The 14,606-nt window shown below is 26.6% G+C and overlaps 1 protein-coding gene across 1 annotated transcript; it reads right to left on the bottom strand.

Annotated features, from left to right (window-relative positions):
• Positions 1 to 1,984: 1,984 nt before the first annotated feature.
• On the bottom strand, positions 1,985 to 13,266 carry LOC134834812 (muscle segmentation homeobox). Its single transcript, XM_063849594.1, has 2 exons — positions 12,549 to 13,266; positions 1,985 to 2,418 (listed from the first exon to the last, which is right to left on the bottom strand). The coding sequence occupies exons 1-2, from the start codon at positions 13,099 to 13,101 to the stop codon at positions 2,069 to 2,071; spliced, it is 903 nt and encodes a 300-aa protein (XP_063705664.1). The 5' UTR covers positions 13,102 to 13,266; the 3' UTR covers positions 1,985 to 2,068.
• Between the last annotated feature and the right edge of the window lie 1,340 nt (positions 13,267 to 14,606).

Below are 14,606 nucleotides of genomic sequence, written 5' to 3'. Positions count from 1 at the left end.
CCATCAAGGTGTTGGTGTCAATCCCTTAGTTTTGAATAGCTACAAATTTTGAACAATTATGCTGGTAGCTTTATTCTAAAAATAAGTGAAATGCAGCTTTAATCACAATTTTACATTTTATTATAGATTAAAAGAACTTTAAAAAGGATAATCGAATGTAAAAGACAAAATTGCGTAAAAAAGTCCACTTCAACTACACTCTTAGACACCATAAAACCTCCGTGGGAATAATAGTCTACATTTTTATTTGCACAACAACGCGTGTATACTATAACAAAAAAAAAAAAAGTAAACACATAAACGCATAATTGAATGATTCTCAAATCGGTTATTTCTCCATTTTGACTCCTACTAAATGATCAGAGAATATATTGTGTGACGTTAATTGTTTATCTTATTAAATCTTATTAAAAAATCAAAAGGCATTTGACAAGTTAATCTATAATCATTTATTTGAGCAGAGGGTGAAGTCATATAAACCTTTATTATTAGATTTATTAAATGAAATTCCCATTCATCGCCTTATGCCTCGTAATGTAGAGGGGGATTTAATATATGTATAATACATTGTAAATTTTGTGGTACTATGCCGATTATATTGTTATCTCTAAATACTATTATTAAAGTATTGCATTACAACGTTGATAAAGCAAAAGTCTTTAACTTACTGACAATATACAGATATGCTATAGGGTGGTAAAACGTATTGAAATAAAAATAAATCACTGTTAGATAATCATCATAGGAAATTAATATTTTGTATTTATGGTAGGAAAATAAAATAGTGTGAAATATTCAATGAAGATGGGCTGAGTATTGTTCAATTTAAGTTTTTGGAATTCCTAGTAAAATATTTGTGGTGTTGTTTGTAACAGCCAAGAGTTTTTGGAACTTTTTTCGAGTTCTTGTCATTCTTAGAAATTGTAATTAGAATATATTAAAGTAAAGAAATAAACCAGAAGCTATCTGATATAAGAGTAAAGTATTCAAGCTAAATTATTATTCAAAATTAATGATTAATTGACATGGAAACATTGAAAACATGGAATACTTAAGAGAACACCAATTAGATTATTATTATTTAAATGTAGAACAATGTTTGTTCCTGTTACAAATACCTCTCCTTATTTAATTAGACTTTAGGAAAACTGAACTTTCATATAAGTATGTTTAAAAAATACATACAATAAAATTAGGATTGAAAGAAGGAAATCAAATGAAGGAAACGTGAATAAAAGATGAAAAACAAATTGATTTTTCTACTTCATAATAAAAAATGTACTTTATATATTTTTTTGTGTGAGGAAAAATAGTGAAAAACAAAAGGTCTTTTAGCAAACATAAACATATATACAATTAGTTGTTAATATTTATATGACTTTTTCGGTTATTTCGATTATTTAGTGTCTCAATTATTTAGTGTTTTAATTTTAGCAACATTGATGAGATGAAAAACATTTTTAATATCAAATGTGGTTATTCAAAGTTTCGACCCAATTGTTTTGTCCAGGATTTTCCAATTTGCTTAAGAGACTTCTACGAATATTTAAGTTTTTGGTTTTCCAATTTTTAAGTTTTTACGAAGATATGTATTGAAGATACCAAAATGAACGAAAAGAAATGAATAAAAATGGCAAAAATTACTAGAAATTATTTAAAAAATATGGGTTTATTCTCGAGGTTTCCTTTAGTTTTCAGAAATTCGACAAAGTAAAATAGCTGAGTTCAGAATTTTCACGTCAAAGTTTTAGAGTCTTCAAGTTCTATATCACTTTTTTATTCACTCACGTATTTATTTAATCATAGAGTGTTTAAAACTTATTACTATATTAAGAAATTTGTTAGTCCGGTTTCGGTTTTTGTGATATAAATTATTTAATTTACGACACCTAGAAATAAACATTAAAATAACTTACTTTTCAACTCAACTAATGTTCTTAATAGAAAATATTTTTTTTTTAATTTTTGTTTTGTTATTATGACTATTTATTCTGAAAGTAACACAATATTTACATAATAAATCAAAATTTTAAATCTAATTATGATACTTATAATACATATTTTTTTCTTATCCTAAGTGCATGGCACCACCCATAATACTTGGATGAAAGTATCCCATGTACAGCTGAGCACCAGGACCAGCTGCCCTACCTAATGCAGCCATTTTAATTTTCTCTAATTCAGCCTCTTGTAGCCGCTTCGCTTTAGCTCTTCTATTTTGAAACCATATTTTTACTTGAGTTTCAGTCAGCCTTAATGAAGATGAGAATTCTGCTCTTTCTGCTATACTTAGATATTGTTTTTCTCTGAATTTTTTTTCGAGAGATAGTAGTTGTTGTGTGGTAAAAGGAGTTCTTGGTTTCCTATTAGGTTTGTGCTTCCGTAAATTACACTTAATTCGGGGGCCTTCTTGATTATCTGAAAGTAAAAATTCTAAATTATAGAGATGACAATAACAAATTCTTGACACAAATAAAAACTTATGAAACTTGTAGAAAAATAAGAAAAGCTTCATACGAAACTCACGAGAAAATTTTGGAGCATGTTTTCTTCAATAAAAAAGTAATAAGAATAAATAATATTTGGTTTTAGATTTTTGCTTTAAAATACTTTTGAAGTGAAGTCTAAGAGTTTTGTGGCTTATAATTTTTTTTTAAGATTTTAATTTCTTTAGCTTAGTTTTATTAACGATGATAGCAAAAATAAACAAGAAAAAAAAAACAATTCAAAAATATTATTTTAAACAAAAAGACGTTTTACAAGATATTTCACTTATTTGAATTTTAATGCGTACAAAATTGAATATTAGGTACATATATTATTTATTCGAAAAAATAAACGATTTCAGTTGTCAAAGAAATTTAAAATTCTTTGAAATGCTCATTAAATGGACATAGATAGAATGAACAAAATAATCATTTATTTGGGCGTTTATCTTTTGAAAGTCAACACATCGAACAAATGATTTTCGCAAAGTTGTTCCATAAAATAAATAAAAAAAAGTACTTTGAATTAGCAAGGAAATTTGATTGTAGTATGTGGTTGTCACACATAATTCTTTTGTGTATCGATCAAATAATTAAATTAAAATAAGTAGATAAACAATGTCATGAGAAAATGATTGGACAAAAACTCTCTGTTTTTATTGTTGCTTCATTAAGCCTGAAAAATTTTTGAAAATTTCAAAAGGCTCAATGCTGCTTTTTATTATCAAAATTAACTCATGTTACAATATACATATGTTTTTCATAACCCAGGAATTCCAACAAATTTTCCATGTTTTCAAGATGTGATTTCATAAAATGGGCATTTTTATGTGCCAAAAACTATATAGTATATGGAACATAAACTGCAAAAAAAAACTCAAATATTTTTTCTCTAAGATTATTTTACAGCTTCTTTAAATTGTGACTATGTCCTAAATTTTGTCTGTTTAAACGAATTAAAAGTGTTAAACGCAATGTGTTTAACTCAGTTATTTGTTAAGAATGTTAACTTCAGCTCATAATATGGTTCTAAATGTTTAAACATATGTTGTCAAAGAAATAACGAATGACAGTATGAAGTGAAAATACAGTTAATTATCGAAATCAGGTATAAAATTCGTTGTTTTAATCGATATGTTTTTTTTAAACTGGTTATTTGAGGGTTTGAATTTATGGATTGTCGTAAACAAAACAAACGATGTTAAAATTAATTGGTTTCAATACAGAAGTTAGTTTTTATAATAATCGTTCCTAACAAACATTATTACTGTATTATCTATATATTTATATCTATCTTACAACCGTTGAATTGGAATGAAGGCATCGCGATCTGTTCATCATTAAGAAACTAATTTAATGAGTGTAACGTTACTTGGAATGACTACATTCAGTAGATAATATTTGTATTGAGAATAAAGTTTTAGTTTCTACTGGATAAAGAAAGGTACAATGTTTGTATACATATTAAATTTATAATAGCCAGAAAAAATTCATGACCGTTAATTTAAGTTTTGTATATGTTTGAGAAACAAATGAATTGTTTGATAAGAGACAAGAAGTATTGGCATACGTAAAAGCAGCTCAAAACAGTAGCTGTAAGCTGGCTTTTCCCCTCACGAAAAAAATGAACTGATGTACGATTGAAAAAAATAATTAATCATCAATATATTTTAATTACTATAAAGAGATTTAATACATTTGTAGGTTTATTTTTTTTAATGTATTGTGTCTCTTAAATATATTTTTTTCCGTCGCGCTGCGTCGATGCAAAAATAAAAAATGTAGGTATGTAAAATAACTTACTGAAAACCCAGTTAAAATTATGTTTTTGAGTGTTGTTTTTTTTTTAATTTTCAAATCATTTTTGTTTGTTTTGATTTTGTTGATTTGAAAACTCATAGAAATTTCGTTCAAGTTTTGATTTACTTATTAATTATAGGGCGCCATCCATTTACGGCGTCGGAAGTTTGAGGGGGGGTGGGGGTACATGAGTTTCCGATGGATTTCGACGTAAGGGAAGGGGGGGTTAAAAGGAAAATACGACGTCGTATAAATTCTCTATAGTTAAGATTTTTTGTTTCAGTTTTTCAGAAATTTTTAAGCGCTTCAAACTTTTTTGCTTTGTTTTGTAACTTACAGAGTAAACATGTACAATTTTTCCCAAATTTCTATTTAAATTTGAGCTACATTTTAAACAATTTTTCTTGAAAGGGGGGGGGGGGGGTATATTTGGTTAAAAAGTACGTCGTAAATTAGGGGGGGGGGGTCGTTAAATTCCGACGGTTTCCGATTATAGGGGGGGTGGGGGTCAAAAAATGTCCATTTTTATCCGACGCCGTAAATGGATGGCGCCATAGGAGAAGATGGGGAGATTTTTGTTTCTAAAAGTTGATGCATTTTAAACAAAATCTTTAAAAAAACGTATATTCATAATTTGTTCTAAAAATTATGAACGCAATTATGAATGCAATTATTACCGTTTATGAACATTATGAACGTTTATGAACGTTTATGAATAATATGAACGCAATTTCTACATGAATTTGTACTTTTATGATTCATAATGGTTATGAATTTTTTGTAATCTCGCCTGGGAAAAATGTGTTTTTGAGGGTTTTTTGTAAATTTTTAACTTTTTACTAAAATGAAAATTCATACATTTTACATTTAAACATTTATACATTTTGGCGAATTTCGAAAAATTTTCATACATAATACATGAAAAGTTACAAATTTTTCAATTGGCTGTAGCTCGACGTCCGTTTAATGGACAAAAAAGTTCATATATGTGTAAAAGTAAGGCATTTTACTGAAATTTTCAAAAACATAAAAAAATTTGATTTTTTCGGGTTTAATGTGTTCTATAGAACCATTTTAAGTGACTGTCTGAAAGTGCATGGGGCACATTCAAAGAAATGACTTTTTTTGGAAAATCGTTTATATCGAGCATAAAAACAACAGGTAAAGCAAAATTGTCTAACAGTAAATTAAAGTTAACATTCCAAGCTATAAAAATGTTTTGAATATCTTTTCTTTAGAATCCTATGATTTCTGTGCAGTCAAAGTTTTAAACATATATGAATGGGGTACATCTTTCCCTACATACTTTTTTTGTATAAATTTATGACATGATTTTTCACGAACAATTTATAATGCAATTGAAAATTTTGAATTTATTTAAAATTTTGTATATTTTTAAGCTATTTTTCCAGATTTGGGTGCTTATATATGGAATCCCAAAAAATGTGAAAAAAAAATATAATTTATGGAACTACCCATAAGTATTTTTGAATAAAAATAGACCTCATGATAGAACCCTGATTTGTTTACCAGAATCCATTTTGATTTCCAGGGATATTAGGAAGCTTCCGATAATAAAATTTGTTTTTTTTAAACCTTAGTTTAATTAACTTTTACTAAGGCCGTTTTAATTTTTTTCTATGTTTTTGTCCTATGCTCATTTCACAAGTCGAAAATACACAGGCTTGTATGATTTAAATCAAAGATTTGAAAATCAAATCAAATCTTGATTTGATTTTTTGATGCCTCAAATCAAATAAAAAAAGATTTGATCTGCAAATCAATCAAACATTTTTCAAAACTGAATTTTTTTTTGATTTGATTTGATTTGAAATTTGATTTAAATCAAAATAAATTCAAATCAAATCAAAAAATTTCATTTTGAAAATTTTTAATTTTTTTATTTGATTTGAATTTATTTTGATTTGAATCAATTTTCAAATCAAATCAAAATACTTTCAGTTTTGAAAATTTCAAAATTCAAACCATGATTTGATTTGTCTCTTAAAAAAATCAAATCATTTTTTTTAATTCATTAAATCATACAAGCCTGAAAATACACAATGAAAAAAAGTTGAAAGTTTAATCAAAATTAAATTTTTTTTAATAATGTTTGTAAATAAATTAGTATTTTATGAAAATTCTCTCTCAATTTTTTTTTTAATTTTTATATCATATTTTTATAGATCCTTTATATTTAGTCAATGAGGGGTTTGTTAGTATGTTGGAACCTCTCTCACGGCTTTATTTTAAGAGATAGAAGGTTCATTTGTTCTACAGGTCATGCTTATTTTGCTTAACTTAGGTCCCATTTGTGGAATCGAGGCATGATCCCAATGCACAAAAAATTTTCCCCATATAAGAGTTCGAAATTATAACGGAAAATAAACGGTAAATTCAAATTTAAACCGAATCCCAGTGCAAATTTTGAAAATCTAATGATGCAGAAATGTTTATCTCGTCAAGACGCACAACATTGCCATACATCACTTTTATCCTGGGGTTCTCCAAAATGGACCTCCCATACAAATGACACCTCTTAACCCAAGGCGGTCACTACAATGAATTTTCTGTGGGTAATGTTTTTAGTTTTGGAAGCTTTAATATTGAATAATTGTTTATAATATCTCTTTTACAACACTAAAAAGTAATAAATAAAAAAAAATATATATTAAAAAAATATATTTAAAAAATATATTTAAAAAAATATATTTAAAAAAATATATTAAAAAAATGTTATACAAGAAGTTTTCAACTTCAAAAATAGATCATTTATATTTGTCAATTCAAAAAAAAAAAAAAAATAGTAAAAAAAAGCGAACTAAAAAGGAATAAACAAGAGCCTTATGGTAACAAAGTCGAAAAAATTGCCAAGTAAATAAAGTTACAAAATTTTTGAGAACAAAAACTTGAATATAAAGGATTTATTTCAGTCTACGTCAGTCTACGATATTAATTCTGAAATAAATCCTTTATATTCAAGTTTTTGTTCTCAAAAATTTTGTAACTTTATTTACTTGGCAATTTTTTCGACTTTGTTACCATAAGGCTCTTGTTTATTCCTTTTTAGTTCGCTTTTTTTTACTATTTTTTTTTTGAATTGACAAATATAAATGATCTATTTTTGAAGTTGAAAACTTCTTGTATAACATTTTTTTAATATATTTTTTAAATATATTTTTTTAAATATATTTTTTAAATATATTTTTTAATATATTTTTTTTTACAACTGTGTTACTTGAAATGGTTCAAATTTATTTCAAAATTGTTTATGGTAAAAAGCTAGTTATGAAAAAGCATAACAAAACTTTTTTTTATTCTGCTCCCTCCATTTTGAAAAAATCTTTCGGGACAAAACCATCGAAAAACCTTAGCAAGCAAATTCGAATTGTAATATGTTTGTAACATAGCTCGATTGTTTATAAGTTTTATAAGTTCATGAATCATTGTATAAAGAAATATTAATATAAAAATTTACAAAATTCATTTCATAAAGAAATTATAAATTTTTAAGAAAAAAATTGAGAAATTTTATTTTACAATAATAGAACTGAAAACCTCAATAGTTTATCGTTAGATCCATAAAAAAGAAGAAACTTTTGCTTTGGCGAAATTGATAAATTTTAATTGCAAAATATGTATAATGAAAAAAGGTCAAAATTTAAAGTTTAAACTCTTTGTTCACCAAAGTTGTTCGTCGTCAGAATATTCCATACATAAATACTTTTTTTTACCATAAAAAATATGGTCGGACACGTTCTGTTTGGTCAAAAAGTCTAAAAAGTGATTTTTTATTTTTTTCTAAAAACTTTTTTTTATGAATCATATGAATTTTATGATTTTAAATCATTCATAAAAATTAAAAATGAGGCGAAAAAAATAGCGGCATACCAAATGTTTGTCACGATAAAAATAGTTTTGGACTTCACGATCAGATTTGGATTTTTATGAGTAATTTTAAAATCCGGTATTTTTACCGCATTTCAAATTTTCTAAATTCAAATATTAAAATGTTCAGAAAACTGATCACTAGTTCTGATCACGAGCTCAAAAGTTTGAAACTTATTGAAAGGTAAAGTAAATTAAATTAGTTAAATACACGAAATGACTATGCAAAACAGAAAAAACGCCATTTGAAACAAAGTGACATTCTCAAATTGAAAGTTTGTGTACTTAGTTGAAACTTTTTTTTTCTGAAAGATAGGAAGAGCTTCTGGATAAAATTTTTACTTTTATCTTAGTACCACTACGAGGAGACGAGATATCAAGGTCTGAAGTTTGTATGAAAATGGGTAAATTTTGGTACCATTCAGATTCGAGATATGGCATTAATACGTCAATTTTTTCTTTTCAGGTTATTTTCTTATCCAGTACTTCAGATTAATTTTACTGATCTTCAATTTTTATTAAAGTGTCTCAAAAATAGTTTTGTATATTGTAAAATATTGTTTTTAAAATTATAAGTTTTAAATATATATGACAGAACCCTTTCCAAGATTTTTCAATCTAATATTCATGAGTCAAAAGTCAACTTTTTATCACGATTCTAAACGTAAATTTTTAATTGTAAATTAGCCCGCTCCAAATAAAATCCAATGGGGCAAAATAAAAAAAAAAGTTAAAAATTTCAAAAAAAAACCAAGAAAATTGTTCAATTGTTAGTAATTTTTGTAGTAAAAATCGTATTTCAACATAAAATTTTCTTTGAAAAATAATTTTTCTAAAAATTATTGAATTTTTGTTTTCAAAAAAATTTTGACAGTTATTCTTTTAAAATTCATTTTTTTCAATTTTAATTAAAAATTTTTTAAATCTGTTTTTAATACACAAATATCAATGTAAAAAAACTCAAAACAACAATAATATTGATTAAAGATCAAAAACAAAAATTCAAAGAAAAAATTTTTATTTATTAAATTACAATTTTTTAATTGGCTATAGCTTGAAGTCCGTTTGATGGACAAACAAGATGATATGGTTAGAGCCATTTTAAGTGACTGTCTGAAACTGCTCCATTTTTTTTTTTTTTGAAAACCACTTATATCGAACATAAAATCAACAGTTGGAGCAAAACAGTCTAAGAGTAAATTAAAGTTAACATTCCAAGCTACAAAATGGCATCAATAATTTTTTGAATATCTTTAGAATTCTATGGTTTTTATACAGTCAAAGTTTCCCATCTTCCCCTACCCGGTTTTTTCCATTTCCCGTCCTGAGAACCGCCTTCAAAAAATACCCGGGAAATTGGAGTCTCTAGTACCAAAGTTTAACAATTTTCAATCAAATTTCAGACCTCGATATCTCATCACCTCGAAGTTGTACTAGGATGAAATTTCCATTCAGTTCACAACGTTCATAAATGTTAATAATGATTCATAGCATAATTACGTTCTTAATTTTTCTAAAAATTTTTCTAAGTTTATGAATTTACGAAAAGATGGATTTTCCAAAGATTTAGTTTTTAGTTAATATTTGTAGAATTAGAATTAGTTTTTAGTTAAAAATATGTTTCAAGTGAATTAAAAAATTGTTTTTCAAAATTTAGATAGATTTGAGTGAATTTTGAATTAAATACTTTCGATTGTGGAAATCATTTTCTGAAAAATTTCAAAAGCTAACTGCTCTAAAATTGAAAGTTTTTGAGATATTTTTTAAAAATTACTTGAAAAATTGGAAGCATTTTGAGTTTATTTTCAAATAATTAGTCTTTATTTATTTTAGCGAATTTTAAGAACTCTTAAATTAAATTTGTATGCTAAATGTAATTTTATGTTAAAATTTTCTAAAATAGATTTTGAAATTCGAGCAACTCCCAACAATAAATTCAAATATTTGATCATACAGGAGAAAGTATTCCAAAAATAAAAAAAAAGTTCAATAATTCTGTTTACATACTAAAATTTGTTAGTTTTCATGATTTATAAAAAGTTCTGAATTATTTTCATTTCCATCTTTTTTTACATTAATATTGTACGAAAACGTTCAAGAAAGTTTAAATTTCAATAAAACATTTTTTGCACGTGTATGAACGGTTATTACCGAGGTAATTTGAATTCATGAGTAATTTTCCTGATTCATACATAACTGAAACAGATCATCGCCGGGAAAATATTAAACATTATTCGTGCATTCCATTCTAAAACATATAAAATGACGGTTTGGATTTTTCCATAAAATCGTAATAGAAATGAAAAACTGAATAGTTTATCGTTATGTCCATCAAAAAAGAAGTAATTTTTGCTTTGGCGAAATCGCTCGAAAACTGAAATTATTGTGTACTTTTTGAAGATTCCATTTCAGCTTAAAATTTTATCTATAAAATGAATATACTTTCATTCCATACTTATTGGTACAAAGTGTCTAAGGCAAGTTCAAAGTTGGGTTAATTTTCGTAACTTTTGAACTATAACTTTTTTGTTTCGAACAAGAATTAAAAATTTTCTAAATCAAATTTGTTCAAAGATCTTTCGAAAAAATCATAATTTAAAAATCAAAAAGTTAATAAACAAACAAGAAACAATTATTTTTAATGGTGGTATTTTATTTAAGAAGCTTTTAAGCTGTTTGTTTGAATTGATGTTTTCAATATCGTTTATTTAGACAAATGGGTCATTTCACGAAGAATCACGGAAAATCACAACTTCGCCAAATCAAAAATTTTAGAAACCTTCCATCTAGATCATAAAAAAATAAGAAAATTTTGTTCTAGCGAAATTATCTGGCAATAGATTTTCCGAGTTTTTCTTCAGAAACCGATTTCACTGTAGAGAAAAATGTATAAACAATGGGGCATTTTTGGGTTTCTCGGAGTAATGGTTCGTTTCCGACCATATGTTTCATGGAGAAAAATGATCTACTCGACATGGCAAGGAATTCCAGTGAAAAAAAAATTTCGAAAAAATTCGACCTGAACCTATGAAAATTGTCGTATTTTCACGTGACCAAAACGTCAAAATTTGATTGTCAATTTTTTTGAAATTTTTTTTAACTAGGATTGTTTGTCATCTTGAGTACATCATTTTTCTCTATGAAACATATGATCGCAAATGAAATGTTGCATCAGGAAACTCAAAAATGTGAATTTTAAGCTCCTTTTTGCCAATTTGGTTTTTGAAGAAAAACTTGGAAAATTAACCACCAGAGTTTCGCTAGAACAAAAGTTTCTAATTTTTTTATGCTCTAGATGGAAAGTTTCTTAGATTTTTGATTTGGCGAAGTTGTGATTTTCCGTGATTCCTCGTGAAATGACCCAAATAAAAAACTTGAATTTTTATAATCGAGCTTTGTCTTTCAAATCCGTGAAATTTTTGAAAATACGTCATAGATAAATTTTTCTATAAATTCTATAAATTTCGGCGGTTTCAGATTACGGGGAATGTGGTTAAAAAAAAATGTCCTATTTTATCTGAAGCCGTAAGTGGATGAACTAAAAAAATTATCTTATTTTTGAAAATCTTTGTTCCACATATTGTACAATAAACATAATTGATATAATAATTACAATATTTGATAATTAAAGATTTTTCTAAAAAACAATTTCTTATTTAAGAAAATGCAATTTGAAGTATGACGTCATTTATTAATAGAGTCGAAAATCTAAGAGAAATCTAACTTATTCATAAAAAAAAGCATAAAAAAAATTATTCATCTTAAACAAAACCTGCTATATTTTGTCGTCCGAATTTGTAAGCCTTTTATATTTTTATGATGTCAAACGAGCTAAAAAAAATCGAAAAAACATAGAAAAATGTTGTACTGTCGAACACCAGATTTTTCATTGTTTTTTTTTTCTTTCAATTCTCGCAGCCTAAAATGTCTATACAGTGTTGGCAAACTTTCAATTTCATTTTTGCTAGCTTGATTTAAAATTTCAAATTCAAAATTAAGTGTTCAATTTCAAATTTTCAAACTAAAGTTCAAATAGTAGTTCTCGCCCACAATCACAATTAAAAGTTTTTGATATCTTGTCCAGTTCCAAAAATTCCGGAAACGGGGAAAAATTTGAAAGAGACCCTACTTAGTATTTTTAATAGTTTTTTTTTGTTTGCTAATTTATTTTAGGTGTTTTAATAATTTCAATTATTAATACCTTTCAAAATGTAAAATACATTTTTTTTATATAGTAATTAATATTAAATGCAATGTTAATAGATAATATTACGCCGTTCAATTGTTTGGTCTTTGAAACAAAGATATCAAATTTTTTTCTACATCAGCATTGATAAAATTGATTAAGTCTTTTTGTTCAAAAAAATGTCTCACCCGTTGTTAGTTGTGACGAACCAAAGGTATGTGAATTGAAAATTCCTGGTGCACCGAAAGGTGGTATTTGTCTAGAATTTGACCATTGAATTGTTCCTCCAATACCGCTCCATGCAGCAGCCGCTGCGGCTAAAGCACTAAATGGAGTCGGTCTAATTGGTGTTTGACCATTTAAATTGGTAATGTTACACGACTTATCAACACCTAAGAAAGTGCTATTTTCATTATTCACATCTTCAATGTCTACAATTGAGTCTTCTTGATGCGAATCATAATCGTCTTCTGATCCTATTAAACTATGGGGTGTTTGAGATCGATCATTTTCAATTTTGGTACTACTGCTATCATTTTTTAGTGTGGGTGATGGACTACTTTGGCATAATTTGGATTCTAGGAACAAATCAGATTGTTGTGATTTTGGGCTTGTGTCTGCTAGTAAAGATGCAACACTAAAGTTACTAATGCGTTGTTGTGACTTCGACGCCGTTTGTACTGACGGACTAGTCATGGTTCTTCTCGTAGGAGTTATTGTCATTCCTATAGTTTTTATCATGTAGAAATGTTCAAAAATATGTGCCTCATTAACTGTCTTTTCACACACTTTTTATTTTTTCACAGTTTTTCATATTCTAAATACATTTGTTTCTCTGAAAATTTATGTTTTCAGATATTCAATAAATGATTCATAGAAAGTTTTTTATTTGTATTTATTGCTGGATATATTTATGTATGATGATGTTGTATATCATAACAGACGTTGGCTACTGCTTATAAGTATAGTTGTGTAATCATTAAATTGAAAATTAATATAATAACAATTAATAATTACTATTATTTACGACTTTGCTAACTCACGTCAAAAATATCTCGACTAAGACCGAACATATAATCGACCTTTTTTACACTAACTTAGTTCCTCAATTGTCGATGTTAAAAATTGAAGAAAGGGAGGAGCAAATTATATCGTTCCGCCCATGGAACACAAGCTGCCAATGGGAACTCAAATATTTCCTTTATTTTTTCAAATTATCTTTTGATGATATCATTAGGCTAAGTTAAAAGAAAGTTAATGGGAATGTCTACATTTCTTCATCCTCTTTAAGTGCTAAACATGAACCTTGATTCAATTAGCATTTTTTCACTTTATATTAAAAACCTTTATTTATATTGTAAATGCGATTAATTTGACAAAAATGTCGACTGAGTATGTGGTTAAAGCCTAATCACTTGCAATACCAATTAAATTTTGAGTTTTGTAACTTTGATTGTTCAAGATGAAATATACAGACATGCCAAAAATAATACTTAGGTCTCACAATATTCGGAAAAAACTGTTATTTAACGCCGACGGAAATATTATTAATCATATGTGAAACACAATATAAACTTAATTAATAATTAGAAAAAAAAATCGGAAGAAGTAACCTCAGGTCAACAAAATTGTTTGATCAAAGATTGTACTATGTCTACAATATACATAACATGCTAGTAGGTGCAGGTGGTGGTTGATTAAAAAATGCGTTAATAGATACATTTGAAGAGCAGTTTAATTTACTTAATATAAACACACCGTTCGCCTTTTTTTAATTAAAAGATGATTAGCAATTGAATTTAATAAAAAAATATTTTTATTATTGAAAATATTTCGACATTCGTTTGATTAGTTATGTACTCATGTTTTTCATAGTTTTTATTGAAATATAATTACAATAGAATATTTAATATGCTATTATTGAAACCTGCAACATAGTACATATTTGCAAATCAAATATCTAAAATGAAGCCATTTTATTTGTTTAGTGTACAAAATAGCTACAAATGTGTTAAACATGAAATGCGCTTGCTCGTGCTCAGATTCCTACGCTTCATTCACAAAGCATGGCGTTGTATTTCAATTAAAGCTTTTTCTTTTACAAAAGCTCTTTAATTCACTGCTACTTGTTTTTTCTTATTTTTTTCCTTAATTTAAAACAAAAATAACTTTAAAGAAATTTATATAGACTATCAGGCTCACTTTCATAAATAGATGAACGATATAACTTCATGAATTAAAAAAAA

Source organism: Culicoides brevitarsis, chromosome 3 (genome assembly GCF_036172545.1).
Source record: "Culicoides brevitarsis isolate CSIRO-B50_1 chromosome 3, AGI_CSIRO_Cbre_v1, whole genome shotgun sequence".
In the NCBI taxonomy this organism is placed as follows: Eukaryota; Metazoa; Arthropoda; class Insecta; order Diptera; family Ceratopogonidae; genus Culicoides; species Culicoides brevitarsis.
The sequence above is the reverse complement of the archived record's forward strand: the minus strand, read 5'-3'. Positions and strand labels throughout refer to the sequence as shown.

Coding starts and splice junctions, on each gene's coding strand:
- LOC134834812 (XM_063849594.1), bottom strand. CDS start 13,101: ATGATAAAAACTATAGGAATGACAATAACTCCTACGAGAAGAACCATG. Junction 2,419..12,548: donor TTCGTCACAACTAACAACGG/GTGAGACATTTT, acceptor TTTTACTTTCAG/ATAATCAAGAAGGCCCCCGA.